At 44.5% G+C, this 25,964-nt stretch overlaps 1 protein-coding gene across 1 annotated transcript in view; it reads right to left on the bottom strand.

Annotated features, from left to right (window-relative positions):
* The window catches only part of EXOC2 (exocyst complex component 2), a 168,571-nt gene that overhangs the window by 107,288 nt on the left and 35,319 nt on the right, over positions 1-25,964 (bottom strand). The window contains exons 5-10 of the mRNA XM_066579268.1: positions 25,731-25,855; positions 16,232-16,312; positions 13,437-13,582; positions 9,143-9,224; positions 4,747-4,849; positions 975-1,093 (exon numbers count right to left, since the gene is read on the bottom strand). Of these exons, the coding sequence (XP_066435365.1) occupies positions 975-1,093; positions 4,747-4,849; positions 9,143-9,224; positions 13,437-13,582; positions 16,232-16,312; positions 25,731-25,855 (656 nt within the window). The remainder of the gene's footprint in view (positions 1-974; positions 1,094-4,746; positions 4,850-9,142; positions 9,225-13,436; positions 13,583-16,231; positions 16,313-25,730; positions 25,856-25,964) is intronic.

The raw sequence follows: 25,964 nt of genomic DNA, 5'->3' as shown, positions 1-25,964 counted from the left end.
GAGACGCTGCCAGCTGTGTCTCCATGGCAACCGGACGCCAAGCAGCCGCCGACCGGACGCCCCGCAGCCGCCGACCAGTCACCCACCGCCAGGCAGAAGGTAACCGGCGCAGCCCCCCCCCCCCCCATCACAGCGGCAGCCCCCCCGGCGCAGCGACAGCCCCCCCCGGCCTAGCGCTAGTTCCCCCATCACAGCGGCAGCCCCCCCGGCGCAGCGACAGCCCCCCCCGGCCTAGCGCTAGTTCCCCCATCACAGCGGCAGCCCCCCCGGCGCAGCGACAGCCCCTCTCCGGCGCAGCGGCAGCCCCCCCCCCCGGCCCATCACTTACCAGGACAGCTGGACGGCGGGACAGCTGGGCGGCTTCTCCGGACAGCTCGGCAGCTCTGCACCTTCCTCTAACAGAGGAAGGTACAGAATGGCCGCTCCAGCGCGCTCCCGAGCAGTGACAGCAGAAGAGCTGTAGCGGGGAGCACACTGAAGCGGCTCGTGCTGAGAGGAGAAGACCGGACTGCGCAAGCGCGTCTAAAAAAGCAAGCTGCCGGCGAATTTAGACGGAACCATGGAGACGAGGACGCTAGCAACGGAGCAGGTAAGTGAATAACTTCTGTATGGCTCATATTTAATGCACGATGTATATTACAAAGTGCATTAATATGGCCATACAGAAGTGTATAACCCCACTTGGTTTCGCGAGACCACCCCTTTAAGGTGCTACATTTGGAAAATAACCCGGCGTAGATTCCATTTAAACTCCCGAAAGTGGACTACTGTATAATCTTAACACGGTCCGTTACAGTATACGCGGTAAAGAACACGCCATCTCCAGCTATGGCATGAACACCAGCCTGGAGAAGACGAAGAGACGCAATGAAAGAAGTGTAAGAACTTTCCCACTAGTATCATGTCAGTATGTGGTTTACCGGGAACATACGATGGGTTAATGAGCGCTTCTATATTATCACAGCCATGCTTGCCTTTCAGTTCCTTCACGTAGCCGTCCTTACAGCTGTGCATGAGCTGCAGGATCCATTTGTGCTGAGCTCCGATGCACTGCCAAGCCGGGTCACCCGGAGCGTGGAGTTCGGAAAGATATCTGCAAGAGAAGAATTAGGGGTCAAAGATCAGCAGCTGACTAGAACAACAAGGCTCCGGAGAGATGAGCGCCGCGCCGCAGGCTTTATTCTGCTCGCTCTTTGGTGGTGCTACAGTTTGAGGTATTTAAGTACTGAATCCACAGAACTTTGTGGCCGGCTGTAAATCGATTACTGCGCACACGGACGCTCTCGCCGCTCCCGTTTGTCACTTATTTTTCAAAATATAACAAGTGATTACAACATTAATGTACAGTTTGGCAAATGATAAAGAACTGCTTAGACACAGATTCCTTAACGTGTTATTAACCCCTAACAGTCACATTAAAACTGGAGCAGCCCTCCTGGAAATGTCACTTTTTACATTGCAGATTACAAATTTTGTCTCATGTAAATAAACATATTTGGAAAATAAGGCCCCCTATCCACGACCGTGAAGTCGCCGGCGGTAAATGGCCGGCGAATCACGCAGGCTGAAGCTTTCCATAGCGTTGCGATTCTCAGCATGCTGCGAATTGCCCATCTGTCAGATAGGCTGACAGGCGGAAAACAGTCTGCCGGCTCCTGCTTCCGGGCGGCAGCTCCCACGGTGGAGATCTGCCGCGGAATACCGCAACACCCGTGAACAGGGGGCCTTACTCAGTCAACTTAAATTCATTGTTAACCTCTTAGTGATGTAGTTTTAACCTTGATAGGGGTTGTAGCAGTATTATAAGTTATCTCCTCTACCCACAGGAGGCTCCCATTATCTACGCACCACCGAGACCCCCCACCGATCCCATGTCCCCCATCCTCACTCCAGGCTTGCTGCACCCTACAGCGAGGAGGAGACTGTATGGAGCTTGCTGCCTTTCCATTCACTTTCAATGGGACTACTAGCCTGTTTCCCCAAAAATAAGACCTACCCCTGAAAATAAGCCCTAGCTGCATTACATAAAAAAAAAAAATTCATAGCAGGCTCCATCCAGGTCCTATCGCTGCTCTCTGGAGCTCCAGCGCACTTGCTGCAGTCCTCGGCCGCCCACAGAAAAACACTTCCTGGTTAAATCCCTCCGCCACAACGTGATGTCAGTGATTGCTTCTTAATGCAGCACTCGATGAACCAATGTGATGGCTGTGATTGGCTGAGCAGCACTCGAGAACCAATCACAACCATCGCGTTGTGAAGGCGGGATTTATTAATTTGCCAATCAATATCGCGGCTCAGAAAGTTCACGAATGCTGCCCCTCCAACGCGGTGATTGGATCATCGAGCACTGCATTGATTGGCTGAGCAGCATTCAAGAACAAATCACAACCATCGCTTCCTGGAGGCGGCATTTAGGAATCCTGTAACCAGTAAGCGATCTTCTGTGGGCTGCCGAGGACTGCAGGAAGTCTGCTGGAGATCTGGAGAGCAGCAGGAGGGACCCAGACCGAGCCTGCTAGGTAAGTATAAGACCCCCTGAAAAGAAGACCTAGTGCCTCTTTTTGCGCAAAAATGAATATAAGACAGGGTCTTATTTCCAGAGAAAAACAGTGGCATTAGGCGAGCGGCAAGTGTTCAGGTATTTCTGTCAGTACTATTGAAATTATGAAGCGGCGGCTGTGCATGCTTGGCTAGTGCTCCTTTCATTCTGAGGGCACTGCGGGGGTGAAGCAACCCCACAGTAACAGGCAGATGGGAACATGGGACCCCTGTTCATGAGATTGTTGGGGATCTAAGCGGCAATTCCTCCACCAATCAGCAAGTTATCCCCTATCCTGTGGGTAGAGAATAACTTGTGATCCTGGTATAACCCCTTTAAGAATCACTAGATATGTTCCCCCTCTGTGTTCTAGGTCTCATAACGCTTTTTATTTTTTGTCAGTGTAGCTCTATGAGATTTTTCATTTTTCCGGACGAGGTCTACTTTTTATAGGAATTATTTGGGGTACACATAATGTATTCAACAACTTAATTTATTTTTCTGCTAGAGGCGATGAAAATAAGCAATTTCATCCTAGTTATTTGGATTCATTCTGACGGCGTTCGCCATGTGGCGTAAATATTAAGCCAACTGTATTCTGCAGGTCTTTAGGATTACAACACCACATTTATTTAGGTTTTATTATGCTTTACTACTTTTGCACAATGTTAACGCTATTTTTTGACAAAGATTTTTTTTTATGTCACGTTCCAAGATTACAGCATTTTTATTTTTCCATCATCGGAGCTGTATGAGGGCTTGTTTTTTTGAGGGACAAGTTGTAGTTTTTATTGGTCTCATTGTGAGGTACATACAACTTCTTGGTAACTTCTTATTCGTGTTTTGGAGAAATAAGGTGAACAGAAAACGGCTATTTTAGCTATTTTTTAATGGAATTTACTGTGCTGGATGAACAGTGTAATGTTTTGTAGTAAGGGTCGTTATAAATGTGGCAATACTAGTAATGAGTATTTTTTTGTTTTTCAATAATTTAAGTATTGTGTAATGGGAAAAAAACCCTTTTTTTCTGTAAAACAGATTAGATGCTGCAGTCAACAAGGACCACGACACCTGTGAGGTTAAACGGTGTAGAGGAGTGATTCAATGAGCGAGTCCCCATCTTTTCTCTCCTTGCCTGGGGAAAAAAAGCCCCTCATATGTGACATTTCAGAGCAAATAAGTTCTCTGATTGATAGGAGTGATAACATGAAGAAAAGTCCATGTCCCCCTCTTCTGGAACAGAAGGACAGACAAGAAAAATCACAGATTCTTCTCTTCTGCTTGCTCCTTCCCCACTGCTCTGCACACAGACTGACAAGACAGCTGTAAATTCTGTATTTCCGCTCCCACTTCAAAAAAACTGTACAGTTTCTATCAAACCTACAGACTTGATTTGGGTCTCATTTTAAAGTCAAGAATCGTGTCTGTAGCCATGTTAGAACTGGAGCTACAGCTGTTTGAAATAGAATAAACTTAGTTAATCTGAAGTTAATAAAAATGTTAACGTCCTTTTTCTGTAGAATGAGCAGTTTGGGGTAATCAATAGGGAAAATAAAGGGGCCATGCCAAGAAAACAAACTCTGTTCATATGCCTTACTTGGGCATATAAATGGCAGAGCAGGATCCCTAACTTAGGACACTCCCTCTATCAATTTGAGTTTTATACCTCGGTATAAATGGCTACAAGGAGCGGGACCCATGGTGATCAGCCATTTACCTGAGGCGCCACCTTTTAACATAATTTTGTCCAGTACTATAAATAGTCTAGTCTATTGGTCATTTTTTGACAGTCTGTAGCATGGAGTTGTAACATAAGCAACACAGATTTCGAAACACATGTTATACCAGATTAGAAAAGCATGGCTGCTTTCTTCCAGAAAAAGTGCCACTCCTGTGCACAGGTTGTGCCTAGTATGGCAGCTCTTCACCACTGATGTGAATGAGGCTCAACTACAATACCAGAACATTTGTGCCCACGTGTGTCCTATTTTGGGGGGAAAAAATAGCCTGTTTTTAGATTTCTGGACAACCTCATTAAGATCTAATATGATTTTAAAAAATGCAGCTGCCCTTTGAGACCATAAACTATTATACAAAATGCTAAACACATTTCCTTGGCCCCAACCACAGCGGGCACTAGCACCTTGTATGAAGCAACAAGCATGGGTGGAGACACAAAGTATACAGAGCTAGTAGGCAACGGTTACCTGATGTAGCGCTTCTGGTCATGCAATGTGGAAGGAGTTTCCAAAAGTTTCTCCAAAAGCAATTCCCTCAATGCTTCAATCCTGGTCTCTACTTCAGCATAAACTAGAAAATGACAGCAAAGGATTTCATAAATTCTAGTGCACCACAGTAAGAACTAAACAGTAAGAAATAGTACATAAAACGCAACTTTTATTAATTCTAGAAGGATAAGGAATCCCGGGCATACATAAATACAAAACAAAGACTCTGGCACAACCCACCACCAAGGTCACATCTGGTCAGACTGTCATTTTTGCGTCTGATCTAGACATACTTCACACCCAGACAGAGTGTGTATTAATTTTCACTTCAATTTCAGGTCTATCAGTATTTCTGGATGGTAGACAGGAGACCACAGCTTCTTTAATATTAGTGTCCCAATGCAATGAAGCTATCGGTAGAGGTCGCTCTCTGCAGGCGACCTCTACTGGTACCTTTAACCCATTGGGACACTAATATTACAGAAGCTGTGGCTCTGTTATTGATCTACATGACATACCAGGGGTGGATCTAATAACGTGCACCAATACGATTGGTAGCTTAAGGACCTGCCCCAAGAGGGAGGCGACCAGCCTGGGCTATAAATTCACACAGTGTTGGTGAGACTGGTTAATGGTCTCCTGCCTACCATCCAGGCTGGAGGCTCTGCCAAACTCCTTTGTTGTTTTTTCTTTTATTTTTAGACTTGTACTACAAGTGTGAGCATTAACTTAGGTCATCTATCAGAAAGCGAAGAATATCGATTGAACATTAGTATAGGAAAACAAAGATGAGTTAAGGCTGAGGAATATTTGTTAGATACCTGGGCCAAATATTAGACTTCAGGTTAACTGGGTCAACCTTGCTGGATCTTTTCAGTAATAGAGGGCTGTCACATTTATCTAACATGTGTGTCCTCACTATTACATACCTCATCTTCTATGTATAGGTGTCTAATAAGAGCGACACCATTAAAAAAAAAAAAAGGAGTCCCTCTTCTTTGGGTTTTTCCAAAAATTGGTTCCTGAGGAGTTGATTTAAGCAACAGAAAGGAGTAAAAAAAAATATTTTATGAAATCCTGATCATAAACCCAGTTAGATAGACCACTATACTGCTGTGGCATTTGATGAACAACCCAGTATACAATCACACCAGAACTAGGCGAGATAATAAGTGCACGGACGTAGAGTACATGGGGGATAGCCGCCCACTGTATGGAGGCAGCAAAATCTATAGAAGTAGACAAATGATTGATCCAGAGAACTAAGTGGAAAAGATCAATATTCCCCTTAGAAAGTATGGCACGGACGTCCCCGTATGTTTCACTGCAGTCCTAACGTATTCCTTTGGGAAATATCCATCCAACTACAGTGTGTGCAGAAATATAAGTGCAGAAAACCATCATAGGACCACATCTCTATATTGAATAGAAGAGTATCAGAAAACCACCGCCTGTTCTGAAGCCCCTGTCTAGTGGGGAGCATTTTAGGTAGGTACTTCCAGGACGGTGTTCGCCCCACGAGTGTGTACACTAATCAAACTGTCTAGTGGGTGAAATACTGATAGACCGGAAATGAACATTAATACACACTCTAGGTAAGGAGTATGTCTAGATCAGACACATAAATGACAGTCCGACCAGATGGGACCTTGGTGGTGGGTTGTTGTGCTAGAGTCTTTGTTTGTATTTATTTATGCCCGGGATTTTTATCCTTCTAGAATTAATAAAAAAAGTTACGTTTTATATACTATTTATTTAACCCCTTAGTGACCGCCCTATAGTGTTTTTAAGGCCAGTCGCTGCAGGAGTATATGGAGGGGGATCGCGCTGCCATCTCCCTTCATACATTGCGGGCATTGGCTGTTTATTACAGCCGACACCCACGGGTGACAGCTCCGACGAGCTGCGCGGCTCATCGGGACTGCTAACCCTTTAAATGCTGCTGACAATTTTAACTGCGGCATTTAAATCTCCCAAACAATGTTCGGGGGTTCCGTACGGTTCCCTTTGATTAGATCGCAGGGAGTCGTGCAAGTGTCGTGCCTTCTTGTAAGGGCAATTATTTGCTAATTCTTTCAGGGCACCACTTTCGTTTAAAAAATTCAATAAAAAATTATATGTACCCCAAAATGGCACCAATAAAACTTCAGGTTGCCCTGCAAAAAACAAACCCTCACAGAGCTTCACTGAAAAAAAAAAAATAGAAGTTATGGGTCTCTGAATATGGCACGTTGATCACAGTGGTGCCCGTTGTTTATAACTGTGCAGTAGTTCGAGAAAAATGTACATTTTATCAGCAGCAGCCACGCATAGAGAAGTAGTTCTCAATATTCATGAGCTCTGGTTACACCCAACCAATCGGGGAGCTTGCCACACTCACCCGTATACACAGAAGTAGGAAGACACCTGTCAATCAGTGGCCGGAGGTTAGGTTGGGCTTGGCTAGCCGCATGCGTGGGAGGGTTGGGCTTGGCTAGCCTTATGGGTGGGAGGGTTGGGCTTGGCTAGCCTTATGGGTGGGAGGGTTGGGCTTGGCTAGCCTTATGGGTGGGAGGGTTGGGCTTGGCTAGCCTTATGGGTGGGAGGGTTGGGCTTGGCTAGCCTTATGGGTGGGAGGGTTGGGCTTGGCTAGCCTTATGGGTGGGAGGGTTGGGCTTGGCTAGCCTTATGGGTGGGAGGGTTGGGCTTGGCTAGCCTTATGGGTGGGAGGGTTGGGCTTGGCTAGCCTTATGGGTGGGAGGGTTGGGCTTGGCTAGCCTTATGGGTGGGAGGGTTGGGCTTGGCTAGCCTTATGGGTGGGAGGGTTGGGCTTGGCTAGCCTTATGGGTGGGAGGGTTGGGCTTGGCTAGCCTCATGGGTGGGAGGGTTGGTCTTGGCTAGCCTCATGGGTGGGAGGGTTGGTCTTGGCTAGCCTCATGGGTGGGAGGGTTGGTCTTGGCTAGCCTCATGGGTGAGTGGGTCTTGGCTAGCCTCATGGGTGAGTGGGTCTTGGCTAGCCTCATGGGTGAGTGGGTCTTGGCTAGCCTCATGGGTGAGTGGGTCTTGGCTAGCCTCATGGGTGAGTGGGTCTTGGCTAGCCTCATGGGTGAGTGGGTCTTGGCTAGCCTCATGGGTGAGTGGGTCTTGGCTAGCCTCATGGGTGAGTGGGTCTTGGCTAGCCTCATGGGTGAGTGGGTCTTGGCTAGCCTCATGGGTGAGTGGGTCTTGGCTAGCCTCATGGGTGAGTGGGTCTTGGCTAGCCTCATGGGTGAGTGGGTCTTGGCTAGCCTCATGGGTGAGTGGGTCTTGGCTAGCCTCATGGGTGAGTGGGTCTTGGCTAGCCTCATGGGTGAGTGGGTCTTGGCTAGCCTCATGGGTGAGTGGGTCTTGGCTAGCCTCATGGGTGAGTGGGTCTTGGCTAGCCTCATGGGTGAGTGGGTCTTGGCTAGCCTCATGGGTGAGTGGGTCTTGGCTAGCCTCATGGGTGAGTGGGTCTTGGCTAGCCTCATGGGTGGGAGGGGTTGGTCTTGGCTAGCCTCATGGGTGAGTGGGTCTTGGCTAGCCTCATGGGTGAGTGGGTCTTGGCTAGCCTCATGGGTGAGTGGGTCTTGGCTAGCCTCATGGGTGAGTGGGTCTTGGCTAGCCTCATGGGTGAGTGGGTCTTGGCTAGCCTCATGGGTGAGTGGGTCTTGGCTAGCCTCATGGGTGAGTGGGTCTTGGCTAGCCTCATGGGTGAGTGGGTCTTGGCTAGCCTCATGGGTGAGTGGGTCTTGGCTAGCCTCATGGGTGAGTGGGTCTTGGCTAGCCTCATGGGTGAGTGGGTCTTGGCTAGCCTCATGGGTGGGTAGGTTGGGTTGGGCTTGGCTAGCCTCATGGGTGGGTGGGTTGAGCTTGGCTAGCCTCATGGGTGGGTGGATTGGGCTTGGCTAGCCTCATGGGTGGGTGGAAATAACCAGAGCTCAAGAATATCAAGTATACTTCCTAATAAAATGCTACTTCTAAAATGTGTCTCCCAGTCTAATCCACAGATACAAAACAGCAGACATGTTATAATCAGCGTGCTTGTCACTATCTTACGCAATTCTCAAACAGTGCTGCGGCCCCTTCATTCTCACAATCGGGGTGGGGAATCCTGACAATTGGACCATCACTAATCAGAAAGTGACGCTATATCTTAGCGATCTGTCATCATTCTATTAGATCGGAAAACCCCTTAAGCAAATGACTGCCATTTACTGAGAACATTCATTAGTTGCTACAGTGTAGAAACCATACTGTAACAGTGAATACAGGGAACACAGACTTTGATGCCTACTTATAGGACACATGCAAATACTATGGAAGAGACTTTTTTTCTTTATTCTTATTTTTCACATGAAAATACCACATGTCTCACCTTTCTTAAACACCTCCACTTCAGTCTTCCCAAACAAAGATTTGGCTTTTTCATAGTCATTAATAACCACGTCATAATCGCCCTAAACAAAACGAAGAATAACACTGTCAACTATACACGACTAACATGTGGTTTGTTTTCCACGCACCGGTTCTGCTTCAGGCTTAAATGAAATGGATCTGAAGAGGCATGCGTCTTTGTACACACATACTTATGACAAGGCACAGACATGGATACGATTAATTTGCACTTAAAAGAATACTACAACAGAAATACAAACATCTTTAAACTAGTCACTGATAAGGAAGTGAAGTTTTTATGGTCCCTGAATTAGTGTGTGTGTGTGTGTGTGTGTGGGTGGGGGTGGGGGTGGGGGTGGGGTGGGGGGGGTGTCACCAGGCCAGCTGTGTTATCTGTGCTATAGATTTCTCATACTTCCCACATGAATCCTTGTGAAGAATTTAACCCTCTAACAACTTTTGACACTTTCAATAAATTTATATTCCCAAATTCTTCTATGGCTTTGTGTCTTGAAATTGCCTCTCAGTATGATTACTTTCATATCTTCTATGTCGTGTCTGCGACTAGAAAAGTACTCTGCCACAGGTAATCCTGTCTTTCTCTGTTCAATTGTATGGCGATTAGCTCTCATCCTGGCTTTCAGTTTTTGTCCCATTTCTCCAACATAAGGCCCCCAACAGGACATTTACTGCATCGGATCAGGATTTCTGCGATAGGGAAACCTCCTTGAAACCACCATCCAAAATTGCATCGAAAAGTGGTCTTTTAGGGGAAGGGTGGTCCTCTCAGATGACGGCTGGTATACATAATATATAGTGGAACTGTAAATCTGTCACAGGAAATAGTCTGGATAAGGGGATGGTCTTCTCAAAGAGGTGGACTTTTGGAGAGTTGCCATCAAAATACAGTGAAACAAAATAGCCAAGTCTGCAGTGTCACTGTTGCTTCAAAAATACCTGACACCCCACCGCCCCTTAAAAAAAAAAAAAAAAATTAAAAAGGGACTGTCTGCAATCAGACAAAATCTTGCCAAGATGGGTATTCTGCCATGAAAAAAACCCCTAAATACTCCTTAGTTACCCAGTAAATACACCACTGTGCCAGCACCAAGGCTGCAGCAAGGACATGGGTTCTACAACACGCTAAGGCCATTTACTCATTGCAATTCTTGGGCGTTGTAAGCGTGATGTCATCACAAGTAAACAAAGCATGGAAGGAGGACTAAAGCAGCAACGCTGCAATGGCAGAGGATTTATTAGGTTTGTAGCTGAGCCATCCCCACCCCATAGCACAATCTAAACTTGTAATAGCATTAACCCCCCAACAGTCATGCTAAACTTGGAAGGAAAGAAAAACACCTCCAAAATTTCACTTTTTTTACTTCTTTAACTGTAGTTTTTGAATTTATGTCTCATGTAAACATATTTGGCGCAGAACTCCGTTACTTTAAATGCTTTTTTAATGCCTTAGTGACATAACTAATTTTAGCCTTAAGAGCCAGTAAGCCCTATCCCCTTTTGTGTTCCAGCAGTCACAAGCTTTTAACATTTTTCGGCAGTCTTACTGTACGACACCTTGTATTTTGCAGGTTGACTTCTAGTTCTTCTAGGAATCAATTTCGATTACATGTATTGAGAATATATATTTTATATATATATATATATATATATATATATATATATATATATATATATATATATATATATTCTCAATACATTTTTTTTTAAATTTTGCTGGGTTAATGGTAAAAAAGAACAGAAAATAAAGAAGCCATTTCTCCATTCTTTTTTTGAGATTTTTTTTTTATGCCGTTCACATTGTGGTGTAACTATTATGTAACTTTTATTCTATGGGTCATTAGGATTATGACAACACCAAATTCATAGAGGTTTTATTCTGTTTTACTACTTTGTCACAACATAAGTACTTTTTTTTCCCCACAAGAAGACTTTTTGTATGACGCCATTTTTAGTTTTCAGCTGACAGCTGTGATGTCGGCTCGCTTTTTGTTGGACAGTTTGTAAATTTTGAAGTGTTACCATTTTGAGGTATAGATGATTTTTTAATTATACTTCATTCCTGTTTTCGGGAAGGGAGATGATCAGAAAACTGATATTTTGGCACTTTCAATTTTTTGTTTTTACGAAATGTACTGTGCTGGATAAATGATGCTATATTTTATAGTACAGCTTGTTATGGATATGGCAATACCAATTATGTGCAGTTTATGTGTAAGGGGAACATTTTTTTTTTCTGTTAAAATGATTTAGATGCCGCGGTCAGCAAGGACTGCAGCATCTGTGGGATTACAATATATGGATGAATGATTAGATGAGCCAGTCCTCATAATTTTACTTGTTTTCTGGGTAAAACCCTATATGTGACAATCAGAGAGTAAATAGGATTTTTGATTGATAGGGGGTGATAAAATGAATAAAAAATGTATGCCACTCCTTTTCTGGGACAAGGAGAAAGGTATACAGGAGAATCGCAGACGGTTCTCTGCTGCTAGCTCGACCCCCTTCCCTTCAGTCTCTGCTCTGCGACTAACTGAAACAGACAGCTGTAAATTCAGTATTCCCGACTAAACTTCAATCTGCTGTATCTCCGGTTCTATGAGGGCCAAAGATATATTTGGACAAGCCAAGAATCCTCATATAACCAGAGCTACAGCTGTTTAAAGTAGATCAGGCTCTGCTCATCCAAAACTGTAATGTCCTTTTCCCTCAGAATGAACAGAGCTCGTTCTAAGCTGTAAGTCCTTACTTTTTTGTTATTGTGCTCTCCTCCGTTGCCACCTCCAGTTCTGACATGTGGGCTGGTCATGTGCTGAAGTGTTGCTCTATTGTCCCACCATACCCACATTCCCCAGGACTCCTGTATGTATCTCACTGAACATTTATGAAAATGTGAGGGAATGGTGGAGCGACAGCAAAAACAGACTTGATTTGTGCTAAAATAATCTTTGCTTGTATTAAGGGCGAGTTCACATGTTGTGGTCAAATCTTGTTTTTGGCAGCGATTTGAGCAAAAACATGGCAAAGGTGAATCATTTTGCACAAAAATAATGGCAAAAAAATAAAGTTATATATAAATATTTTTTTTCCTGTGATCTGCTTAGATCCTTATGTAGAAGCAGATCGGTCTGTCCCACCACACATTTATCTAAGACCAGAATATTTCACATTGGTCTTAGATAAGGGCCGTTAGAGTAAGATGGGCTGAATGTATTAAGAGGCGCAAGCCTCTTAATACATGCGTCACATCTTGGGCTTCCTGTGGCCCTCCTCCAGAAATCTACGCCAGGCAAAACTAGCCACAGATTTACGATAGTTTCTGGTGTTAATTATATTGAAGCTCCACAAGCAGGTACCTCCTCCAGCCAAGCTCTCCCAACTCTTCACAAAAGTTCTGGGTCTGAAAAATACCAAAAATGCCAATTTTTTTGTGCAAGTAGGACTTCTGTTAAAATTAGAGATGAGCGAGCTCCCAAATGCTCGGGTCCGCGTTATTCGAGTCGAGCTTTTCGTAAAATTCAAGAGCTCTACTCGAGTAATGAACCCCGTTGACTACAATGGGAGACTCGAGCATTTTTGTATGTCGGACGCCGGGGGCCGAGCTTTTTTTTTTCTAAGTTCTCTCGCTCTCTCTCGCCAGCCAGCCAAAAAAATTTTCCAATGATGCGCGGTGTCGCAGCCAAAACAGGCACATCACAGCGGGGAGGAGCGAAAACCTGGAGCGGGGTCTAACACGGCTTGATGCTCCTTTGAGTAACGAGCACCATCGAGTACGCTAATACTCGAACGAGCATCAAGCTCGGCAGAGTACGTTCGCTTAACTCTAGTTAAAATGTTTGACTTTTGACAATTCTGGAGTGAACACTTATGAATTCCTCCCATTGTCTCTTCCTCGGCTGCTGTAAAATCTACAAGAGCCTTGTGTGACAAACCTGTCATGTTCTACTCAGATGACTGACGGAGAGTCAAGGTTCCTGATGGAGGAGCAGAAGCATTGGTTGGATAGGTGGAGACAAAGACACATGTATGCATTGCCACAGGAACCAATGGACACGGGGGATGTAGCCTCTGGCCAAACGGAACCACAGAAACCAAACAAAGTGGCCCGTAGACAAGAGATGCTGCAGTAACTCATGAAACACTACAGAAATCAGAGCATTGCGGCTTTAGTGTTTTATGCGCTCTACATTCACCGATCCCTAAATGGGTTATACGGTAGTAGTAAAATCCCTTTAAATACAGTGACATGAACTCACCTTCTGAATGTTTCTCTCAATGTTGAGGGGGAGATTGAATAAGAACTTAAATCTCTGAAGAACGTTGAGTGCGTTCCGTGTGGAGTCCGCTTTATCCTTCCTCCCCAGCACTTCTTGAAACAGAGTATCTGCCGTAGTACTCGCACCTGACAAGAGCAAGCAGAGTCTTAGGGACAGCCGTCAACTAAACCCAACTTTGGGGTGCATCAATCTCTATGTTCCTTCAAGAAACCCGTTACGATGCAGTCGATCTATGACAAACGACCAACAACTGGAGATATTATCAGTCCTTTCTGGTCTCGAAATCCCTGGAGTGCATCATGATTGTTAGCAATTCACTATTTAGACGTCTTGGTGTGAAACAGTGTTTCGTTCAAAAGATTACAAAGGTGCTATTGTGATTGCCCGATACAGGAGGCCATTTATACCTAAAAAGATATATACTGCTTGTAAATAGCACCATTTTCTCTAACCGTGAATTATCCTAATTATTCCTTTACCCCAAAAGAAAATAAGAGGAAAAACTGGAAACGTTTTGATCACTGCCAGAAGAGAGGCTCTACATTATCTGGTCTAGTGACTATACTTTAAGCAAAAGTCGAAGAAATGACATCAGCCTCTCTGGGTGGCTTGCGTGCCATGGCCTCTGCTCAGCACTGTGGGTGGCCCCGGCATCTGAGCACACCGGCTACAATCATTGTTTAATACAAATACAAACGGTGGAACGCTGCAGGAGCCTGTAGCTCTAAAATAAAAACTCATCACCCACACGAAGCTAAGGCTTCCCTTCACAAGTGGAGACAAAAAAAAAAGAAGAAAAAGGGAGAAAAAAAAGTGTTGTTACAGATAATAAAGCTGTCGGCTGACAGTACTAATTCAGCACACGACAGCCATCAGATCTGTGTGGAGGACTGGCACTAGTTGTGGGTTCATACATTAAGCTTAGCATTTCATTAGAGTCCAGCAAAATTACACAAGTTGTCCGATCCTAATTTGTGTCATCTAGTCAGGCCTCTGCAAATAGTTCGTATAGTGATAAGTCCAGATTTATACATTAATAGCCAGAACAGGAGATGTTTGACATACATTATAAAGATTATTAGGCCCCCTGTCCACGGGCATTGCGGTATCCTGCGGCAAAGCTCTGCCGCAGGAGCCGCCGCCGAATCTCCGTTGGTCAGCCCTATCTGATAGATAGGCGGACCGCCGAGAATCGGGGCAATTCGCAATGATTCTCCGCTCGTGGACAGTGTGACGGCGCTTTCCATAGCAGTGCTATGGAAAGTTTCAGAGGGCGTGATTCGCCGGCGGTTTACAGGCACGGTGGACAGGCACCCTTATTTTATCTAAAAAAAAACAAACACACACTCTTGGCGCCATTTTTTTCAGCCTTGTGCAGCCACTTGTAAAATATACACTCATTTAAAAAAAACAATCCGGCCCCTAGAAGAAGTTGTCGTTTTGCTGCAAAACTCGGCATGCAGTTCCATCTCAGGCAGATATACAAATCGTTAGAGTTGTGGTGATTAGATGAATCAATGGGGCTGTTCACACAAGCGTCAAAACGCAGCGCTTTAAATGTTGCGCTTTGACAGCCATGTATGTTCTATTTCTGGCCATTCAGCTCTGTATCACCCACTGAAATGAATGGGCAGGGGTTTCAGCCCCCTGATAACGCGGCACAACTTGGTACCACGATTTTGACAGAGATAAATGCAGCCCTAGCTACACTGCCTAACAAAAAAAAAAAAACAACCAGTACTCACCTAGCAGGCGCCGTCCGGGTCCCTCCTGCTGCTCCAGCATTTCTGCAGGCTTCTGAGCACCGGTCAGCGTCGACAAAGCATCTTTTGCTGTTAAAGGGGTTTGAAGACCCCACCTCCAGCAAGAGATTGCTCTGATTGGCTGAGCCAGTGATCGAGGAACCAATCACAGCCATTCAATGAATGGCTGAGATTGGTGTATCCAGCACTGGCTCTGATTGACTGAGTCCGTGGGCTCAGCCAATCAGAGCAATCTCTTGCTGGAAGCGCGGTCTTCAAACCTGTTGCATATGAAAATGGCACCCACACGCAATGTAATGCATAGGGACAGCGATGCATACGTTGCCTTTGTAAATGTATAGGGCCCACGCTATGCGGTTTGCAGATAAATAGAGCATGCCACTTCTAGTGCGTATCTATATGCAGTGTCTACATGCACGTACATGGATCAACTCCATTCCCCATGTATCACACAGCCGTGCATCGCACGCGTAATAAGTGGTGAAAAATACAGCACATATTGACAGCAAGCAGAGATGTTAATGAGGAATAGAAATATATTAAAAAGTTGCACAACTTCCTACACAATCATTCAGCTATAATGGCATCGCATCGGAAAACCACTTTAACATGTAGAAGAAATACCACGAAATGAAGTTTATGTTCCATACAGAATGCATGCAGGTGTCATCCCAGCACTTCTAATATTGTGGAACCTTGTAAGTCGGAGGCCGAGCCCAGGAGAAGACGAGCCAAACAAGCCAAGGAAGTTTTTATATCAATAACACAGTGGTGAAAAAAAAAAAAAAGGACTATTTTTTTCTATATATCTTGGCAAAAAAAGTACAAGGTAAAAATAGTGCTGCCTTTCATTACGCGGCGGTGTAATGTCAGAGACACTCCATCATCGCGTTTAGCATTTTTCGCATAATGAGTTTGACTGACTGCTTTCTAAGTCCTGTGGAAACAGGCAGGAATGAAAGGAAGCCGTTTAGCTGTTAAGAGAGGTTTGCTATGGAACACAACACTTACTTTTCAGAACTTTCTCCAACTTTTGCGTCATTGACCCTTCCACTTTTTCCGTGCCATCCGCCTCGAGTTTTTGATGGATTGCTGGAAAAAAGATGATCATTAGAAGGTGTCTGCGAGTTATTGTAGCCCAGATAACCAGACTGATGTAACGGTTACTTGTGTGAAGTTGTAGAAAGGAATCAGAATTCAGCACTTAGAAGTGACTTTAACATACAGAGTAATAGAGTTCAGAATAGGGGGACGGTAATAAGCTGCTGCCAGACAGTTTGGGCGGCAGCTTATCTCCAGCATGTGAAAATTCCATAAGACTGATCCTTCTTTCTTGCAACATAGGGGAATATTTGCGTCGCCCCATACCCATTCTATACCGTAGTCACCTGGTTCGGGTGTATTCAAATGACTACCTTAATCCCCTCCAATCCACTGTCTGACGTCTAAAGACATTATGATTTAAGGCTGTACAGCTCCGATGTTGGAAGACGCCCGTCAGGGTTCTTTTACTGTATATTGCCAGCCTCCCTGCTGTCAGAGCCTATCCAATGTGTAACCTCATGTAGTACTGGCTTTAGCCAGCAGATAGCGTGGTTGTATAATGGCAAAAAAAAGAGTAAGCCCCCTAGGGAAACCAGGATACAAATTGGATTGGAAAGGGTTAAGTAAAGCTAAATGTATCATTAGGCTGCCTGCACATGGCAGGGCCGGATTCCACATGCAGATTTCCACCGCAGAAGTGTTTCATAGCGGAAAAGTGGATGATCGCGTATTCTAGACTTTTTCCACATGGATTGTCCATGAGGAATAGGGAAAATAAATAAATAACAAATAAATCGCAAGCCCAAGCCCCTCCATTCACTGCCTCCCTGAAGTACTGCAGTATAATTTATAAGCGATCAGATGATTGCCAATTCAAGTCTCCTTGGGGACCAAAAAAATAAAATGCTAATTAAAAATAAAGTTTTTTTTTTTTTTATTACTACTAATGGGAAAATGTGAGTTTTTTTTAAACTTCTAGTAATAGTTTTATTTTTTGTAATAGAAAAAAAATTAAAAACAAACAAGAAAAACGTATGCGGTATTGATGCGTCCATAGAAGACCGATATATTATAATAATGTATTATTTATCCCACACGGTCAACACCATCCAAAGAAGAAAAAAAAAATACACAAAATGGTGCTTTGTGCCCCAAAGAAAAAAAATATTATAAAAAACAATCAAAAAGTTATATGTACCCCAAAATGGTGTAAAAAGAAAATACAGGTTGCCTCGCAAACCCAAATCTTCACACAATCCCATTCACCAAAAATTAAAACTCATAAATAGAGTTATGGTGGTCAGAAGATGGCGACAGAAAGGACTTTTATGGTCAGAAAAAATATTTTATATTTTAAAAGTAGTTAAAAAAAATAAAATACAATAATATATATTTATTTATTTATTTTTTCCCCCATTATATCTATGTGAATTTGGTATAATTGTACTGGCCCACAAAATAAAAGGTACCATAACATGTAATTTGTGTTGCATGGTGTACACTGTCAAAGCAAGACCCCAAAACATGGTGAAAGAGTTTTTTTCCCCCTGATTTCATCCCACTTTGATGCAGCGCTTTCTTCTGGGGTAAAAGCCGGGCGTATACTGAACGGACCCCATTCTAGTCAATAGGGTCCGTTTGGCACGGTCTAATTTCATCAGAATACGAACCCCTTTCGGCCAGAGGGTTTCGCTTTCCTGCTCAACGAAAACTAACCCCCCGACGCAGCTGTGAAGGCAGCCTCAGACGTTACAAGTGTTCAAGTACATCTACACGATGAAATGTTGCTCTGCAGCAGGACGTTATACAGGCCATCTGTAAGATTTGTTTGGGTGGTATGTCTCTTATAGGACACACGTTTCTACTGGGTTACTTCCAACCGAGTGCAAAAAAAAAAGTTTAAATATTTCCTGAAACTTTACAAAGAACACTATGGTGTTTCATTTTCCTTTCCATGCATCAATAAAACTCAGTGAGGGATCACATGTAAACATGACATTGCTGCATGCACAGGGCAGTCTGTACAGTGGTGATTTATGGGCTGTACTATACGTCCTTCCAATGAGCAACTTCAATGGAGCATTACTAGCCTGAATCCCACACACCGGCCTCCTGTAGACCGTGTGCTACACATGACAAGGGGGCGACCATAGTGGTACGGGAGGTTCATTCTCATCTGGACCTTTACAAGGAGAACCAGGACCTCCTCAACAACAGAAAAGGTCACGGTGAACAGATTTAATGGGGACATCAGCCTATACTAAAAAGACAAAAATTCTTCTAGAGGAAACAATTTGCGCTCCGCCTTGCACATGAACGCTCGCATGCAGAGGCGAAGAGACAGAAAACAGTATTGCAAAATTTAGAACCCTACGTGTCAGACATTCCAACCTTATTTCCAGAATCTGTTAAGCCAAAAAGGGTACAAATCTTTTAGCACTTCTAGATTCCATGAAAGGATGCAAAAGTCTGTGCCTCTATGTAACTGCTGACACTGTCAAGACCCACCGAAATGGAACAACTGTGTCAGTCAAGATCTGGTTCCCTAATTAAAGGGTTTTCACCTCTCTCTGAATTGATCAGCCTGAGGCGAGCTAAGCACAATTAAAGGGACTTTCCCAGGACATAAAATTAGTTCACAGCTATTCTGTACTTCCCGATTGCTGCCGACCAGGACATGTGACTTCTGCAGCCAATCACTGGCCACAGCTGTGACCTTCTATAGCAGTTACATGTTCTGGTCAGCAGCAACCGGGAAGTACAGAATGGTTATGATTGAAGCAATTTTAACGCCTTAAGGACCAAATATGGTAAATTTACAGCACTTGGTCCTGGGCTTTAACCCTTTCCAATCCACTGTCTGACGTCTAAAGACATTCAGATTGAAGGCTGTACAGCTCCGATGTTGGAAGACATCTGGCAGGGTATTTTCTTACTGTAGATTACTAGCTGCTCTGTTGTCGGGGGCCTCTCCAGCATATCCCATACCGCAGTACTGTCTGTAGCCAGCAGATGGCGCCATTGTATAATGGCAGAAAAAGAAAGCCCCCTAGGTACCCCTAAATTGGATTGCAAAGGGTTCATCTTGGTCAATAGTAAAAAAAAAAAAAAAAAAAATAATACATGCTACGGGATTAAAGCACCTGAAATCTTGAACAAGCAGGTTGGGTCCTTGGCTGTTATTCACTGCCAAGGACCCGGAGGAGAAGGTAGAAGTGGTTTTTAATCGCTTCTGCCTTCCCTCTTGCAGGCGACATAGTGTGCTATGTAATATAGAGAGAAAGCCGAAGTGTTACTTCCACTATTCAACTCGGCGATCAAGATCCTAGTATACCCACATCAGCTCTGCCAGTGACTATTGTCACTACAGGGGGATGTTTTCCCCTGTAACTGGGGCTCCTATGGATGCCTCAATTGCAGTGGAAAAGCGTGAAACAGAGGAGGAAAAAAATGATACTGTGAATGCGGAATATTATGACGTGATGGGGAACATTGATGTTAAACCACCGCCATATGCAGCCTGCAATCCAAGACTATACAAATTATATATCAAAATGTCTGAAACAAAATGAGGAACCTATTGCCGTGCTTTATTTTAGCGTAAATATACAAATTTTTAAAAATAAAATTAAAAAGCAATTGTTTTTTACTCCTAATAAAACCAAAAATAGTGGTATGAAATTTCAATGAAAAATAGATATTATGAGAATAGCCCTATATGTCACGGAAGGAAAAAAAAACGCAGCAAAAATAATTTTGCTAGCTGACGAAGAAAACAAAAACAAAACAAAAAAACATAGTGCCGTAAAACCACCACATACGTAAAATCCCTATATGGTCCTTAAGGGGTTAAACAAACAGCATCACAGACAGAGGTGGCATCGATGTCCGAAACGTGATAATCTGACACCAATCATCGACGCTGGACTAAAAAAAAAAAAAAAAGTGTTCCTGCCCTTCAATACCTCGAACTGATGTGACGAGACTCCTAGAGCATCTTCTCAGGAAGTCTGAGTGCAGGCAGCAAATATACCATCTCTTACCCAGACATCGATGAGAAATGGAGCCTGGACTTAAATAGCAGCAAAATGACTTTGCAATGCCAAGAAGACATATTCATCTTACGGGACGGTGCTGCCTTCCAGGTTTTGTACTGCTGGAAGGGGCCGGCCCAGCACCCAACAGATCCAGGATCGGGAATACATGGCAAACACATCCTAAAATACAGAACTGAACGAGGCGCCGCTTGCATCTCCCACACGGCTCTGATGACTCCATTACATTCAGAGGCCACCGCTCTGTGATGGATGCAATGCACAACGCACTCCACTGGCACCAAAGGACCCCAATGGCTTACAATGGGGTCTTTAGGGTTCTATTTCTCTGCTTAAAAAGGACAGAATCTGCCATGAATAACCAAGATACTGGAGCCCAAGATAGATGCAGGAGCTGGAGGGCCGGTGTGTGAGGACGACTGATCCGCAGAACAAGGAGCGAAAAGTAAAAAAAAAACACTAAAAACTTTTCATGCCAATTCTGAACTTCCAAAAAAGAAAGAAAGCACAGAACCAAATCCCCAACCAAGGTGTAAACTGTGGATGTTAGTGCTTCCCGTGACACATCTAATGTGGACAATCACACTGTGGCTATAGTCATCATACCACGGATCCAAACAGCCAACTACACCACTTAGTAGGGTCCGTCAAGGTTCGAAAGGCACATGCAGCGCTGTCCCTGCCTCATGAAGGGATAGAAGCCTTGTGGTATCTTAATACAAGGGCCTTACAAGTGCCAGTAACAGTAGGCACGTCTTATACAGTCTTGTGATTTTTTTTTGTTTATGTAGAGTTTTGCTCTCATGGACTTTAATGAAAGGAAAAAGAAACGAAAAAAAAACAAAAAACAACTCATAAAAACCCTAATCTTCATTTCATACAAGAAAAGTTTATGGACGACTTTAAAATCCCAACGAAGTCTTGTATGTGGTTGCATTACTATTAATGTGGTTATCTGGGTCTTAGGCCTCATGTCCACGGGGAAAATCGGGCCCGCTACGGATTCTACATGTAGAATCTGCAGCGGGTCCCTCCTGCCCCGCGGACATGAGCGCTGAAAATACAAATAAATGAGAATAAACTTACCTCCCATCCGCTCCGTTTCTTCTCTTCGCTGCGGCGTCATCTTCTCTCGTCGCGGCCGGATCTTCATTCTTCGGCTCGGCGGATGTGCATGATGACGTCGGTGACGTGCCCCGCGCATGCGCCGGGCCGAAGCAAAATGATTCGGCCGCGGCTGAGAGAAGATGGCGCGGCGCCGAAGAGAAGAACCGGAGCGTGTAAGTAAAATATGATTTTTGTGTCCCGCGGATCCGGACGGCTTCCATAGGCTTCAATAGAAGCCCGCGGGAGTCGTCCCCGCGGGAGACCCGCATGAAAATAGAGCATGGTCCGGATTTTTTCATGCTCCATTTTTTTTTAAATCACTTTTATTGACGATCCGCGGGTATTTATCTACCCGCGGGTGGTCAATGCATCCCTATGGGGTGCGGATCCGCGCGCGGGAGAAGAGCTAAAATCCGCTGCGGATTTTAATTCTTCTTTTCCCCGTGGACATGAGGCCTTAGGCCCAATGTCCAAGGGGGGGATGTTATTTGCGGATCCGTGCGGAAGAACCGCAAATCAAGCCACCAATATGGAAGCACAAGCACCCGCACATAAATTAAAAGCATGCGGATTTGTTTTGCAGACTTTTTGGTCCAGAAACAAGTCTCAGCACGCTCTATTTCAGTGCGGTTCCCACATAGATGGCTTCCATTGAACTTTCCGTAGGAAAGCAGGAGTTTAAAATAAAAATGCCATTGTTCCATCTTCCCATTTCCTTTAGAGCGGCTGCACACGGGTGTAAGTGTGTATACACCAACGATACCGTGACGTATTTGCGCTATGCAGGACGTGCTTGTGACTGTACTTTTTTGCACTGTCAGAACCGCTCACATTGGCGCGGTCCTGGCAGTGCCATGTTTGAGTAGGCGGGGCCAGCCGATTAGGTGGACAGGCCAGCCTACTTAGTCCCAGGTGTTTTCGATTTTACGCGCAAAATCGTGCATTTCAGTGCACGATTTCATGCAGACGGGGGCTTTTAATACGCAAATGCACATCAAAATAAAGCATGTTGTGTTCCTCGAGAAAAAAAAACAAACACATTGATTTAAATGGGTTCCTTCACAATCTGGTTGTATTCACGGCGCATTCGGCATGCAGATTTTGCAGCTGCAAATGTGCACGTGTGCCGAGCCCTAAGGCTGCATTTACATGGCCGAGAGTAGCGCACAAGTTCTGTACAACTGCAAGACACACAGAACTTACATGTTCTATCAACCCATTATTTCCAATGGGTTAATGTCCATGAGTAACTCCTCGCCCGCGCTGAAAATGCGAGAGCGAAAAATGTTCCATTTTCGTACAAGAACAGGACTTGCAATGTGTGGTCTCCCGTAAACATCGTACCGCGCTCAGAGCATCTCGCACAAACTTTCTCTCAGGCATGTAACTATGACCTAGCCCCCAACAAGGATGGAAACTAAATTGGTTCCCAAAACTAGAGAAGCGCCATGATAGTAAATGTGTCATTTCACATCTATAACTCAGCAGATGCATTAAAGTTGGCGAGATCTAACATTCTATTGGTTATAGGGCCCCAGACATTAAATGGTCCGAAGCTCCTCTCCAATCTATGCGTACAACCCCTTATATACAAGTTTTATACAGCAATGCTCAGTATCAGGTTTGCATTCTGGACAGATTGCCATTGAGACGAGATTAACAGCCAAATAATCCAATTCAAGCTCATCCGTCAAAAAAACACATGAGTCGTTTGATAACGGGGTTCCTGTGTTTCTCAGGGCCTCCGCCACTTATTGATTTTTGCTGTCTGTCAAGAGTTGTGACTTCTGGACTACAAATAAACCTCAGACTTATCCTGGTGGCAATCAGCCGGAGTAACAAGTCCTGGTTTGTAATGAAGAAGTCACTTGTGTCCTGAAACTTGGAAATGTTTACACAGAAAGTAAAAGGTCAAGTTGGTCAACTATCCGGAGCGCTGGTTTAATTTCCTGCCAAACAACATGGCTTTATCAGATCTACCTCGTCTTCTGGCCTGCCTTGTCAATCTAGCGGTGACGTTACTAAGAGGGCATTAGATCGCGGCTGTCAATCTAATGCAGGGCCCGTTATCTCAACACTGAAGTGAAGTCTGTCCTGATGGAGTACAATACGAGGTTCAGGTTCACTCAACATGCAAATAGTCAACTAAAGCTTTCTGGGGGAATTTTACTACAATTTTTTGATATTAAAAACAGTCAAGTTGGGTAAAACTAGCCAGTAATTTGTCCAGAATATCCAATTTTCTGTTGGCGTCGTCAAGCTTCCCAATCATGCTTATGCAATCATCTCCATGTATTAATTACAACTCAAACCTACAAACGTTTACAGAATGCTCATTATAATCCACACTACCACATGCCATGCAAGCATGGCTCATCCACGAACGTCTATCTGCAGGGTATACACAAACACGATGGAAACACGTTGGTTCAGCCATTTCTAGATTTTCAGTTGAGTTCAATAGAAAATTTCCCACTGAAAACGCCCCTTGATCTCAAAATTGGTGAGGGTCCCAGTAGTCTGACTCCAACTGGTAAGACATTTATGGCATAGGGCTGTTGCATGCCTTAAAAACAATGCAAATACACATGGAAGTACGGCTTTACCGAGGGCAGATTATAGTACCAAAAAAGGAGAAGCCAGATAAATTAGGGTGGTTTCACACCTGCCTATGGGGTTCCGGTTAGGAAGCAGGAAAGGGGTATCTTCTGGCCGAATGGGTTTGTCTCAGGATGTAAAGTAATGCACTTGGGTGAAAGAAATCCTCAGACCGAGTATCATATTGGACGTTCTGTTTTATCCAAGACTTCAGAAGAGAAGGATCTAGGGGTTCTGATTTCTGACAGTTAAAATGCGTCCACAGTACAGTCCGGCATTAAGAAAGCAAGTTGGATGTTTGGCTGCATAGCTGGCAGTATAACCAGTAGAAAGAAGGAGATTGTGATCCCGCTATATAGAGCTCTGTTGACATCTGGACTACTGCACTCAGTTCTGGAGAGCTCACCTTCAGAAAGACATTGATAAAAGAGAACAAGTCCAAAGACGGGCTACAAAAATGGTGGAAGATCTTAAGAACAAAAAAAACTTATCAGGAAAGACTTAAAAGAACCTAATTTGTATAGCCTGGAGGAGAGAAGGGGGACAGGATGGGGACTTTAAGGCCTCCTGCACACTGCAAAGCCGGATTCCGTATATGGAATCCCCCAGTGGAATCCGTCTCTGCCAGCAGTGGCGTCCGCGCGTACCTGTCACTATTCTTTTTCCTCTGTGCTGTGAATAGTCCGCACAGCGAGCCACCGGACATGTGCAGGGCAGATTTTTATTTTATTTTTTTATTTGAACTACTACTTTTCCCGCATCATCGCTTAGCGATGATGTGAAATCCGCGACCTTTCCGCAATGTGATTGCTGAAAAGCCATGGATCAGATGGCTCCCATTGACTTCAATGGAAGCCATACGCGCAAAATCCACGAAAAAAAAAAATGGAGCATGCTGTGATTTTTTTCCCCCCACTTGCAGAAAACTGCGATTGGTTTCCGCAAGTGTGCAGGAAGAAATGATTTCCCGTAGCATGCTATGGGCGCCATTGGCTGTGGATCTACGGAGCGGACACCCACCGCGGATTCTGCAGCAAACATCTGTCTGTGGGCAGAAGCCCTTAATATGATAAAGGTATCAATAAGGTTCAGGAAGTGTTTGCATTAGAAGGCTTAACACAAGGGGGCACAACCTGAGACTACTTGGGGGAGGGGGAGATAAGAACACAAAGTCAGAAAATATTTTTTTACTGAAAGAGTAGAAGATGCTTGGAACAAACGTTCAGTGGATGTGGTTGGAAAAATCACCAGTTAATGAATTTAAGAATACCGGGAAAAGGCATAGATGTATCCAAATAGAGAATGATAGGGAAATAACATAAGGACATGTGCTATACTAGGACTAGGGATGAGCGAGCGTACTCGCTAAGGGCATATACTCGAGCGAGTACCTGCCCGCTCGTCTCAAAAGATTCGGGTGCCGGCGGGGGGCAGGGAGCGACAGGGAAGAGCGGGGAGGAACAGGGGGGAGATCTCTCTCTCTCTCTCTCTCACCCCTGCTCACTCCCGCAATTCACCGCTCACCCCCGCCACCACCCGAATCTTTTGAGACGAGCGGGCAGGTACTCGCTCGAGTATTTGCCTTTAGCGAGTACGCTCGCTCATCTCTAACTAGGATCACGAAAATAACAACCATAAAAATAAGAAATACAAGATTTCATTTGTCATCTGGGAATGTCAATGAGAAAAACATAAAAAGGTTTTACCTGCCAATGCATCTTGAGCCTCAAAGAAAGTACTGAGTCCTCCTTTCACATAAGCAACGTTCCCCTCGTTCTTCTTGCTTGCTTGCTTTTTCAAGTTGTTGGCCGCTATCTTGAGTTGTTCGAAACTGAGTTCATAAAAGAAAGAAGCATGGCTAGAGTCAGACTGAACATTACTGACTGATCCCGCGCCGCCAGCTGCAGGCAGGAACCGGATTGGACGGTGCAGAACATTAG

The sequence above is a fragment of the Eleutherodactylus coqui genome, chromosome 9, assembly GCF_035609145.1.
Source record: "Eleutherodactylus coqui strain aEleCoq1 chromosome 9, aEleCoq1.hap1, whole genome shotgun sequence".
Taxonomy (NCBI): Eukaryota; Metazoa; Chordata; class Amphibia; order Anura; family Eleutherodactylidae; genus Eleutherodactylus; species Eleutherodactylus coqui.
The sequence above is the reverse complement of the archived record's forward strand: the minus strand, read 5'-3'. Positions and strand labels throughout refer to the sequence as shown.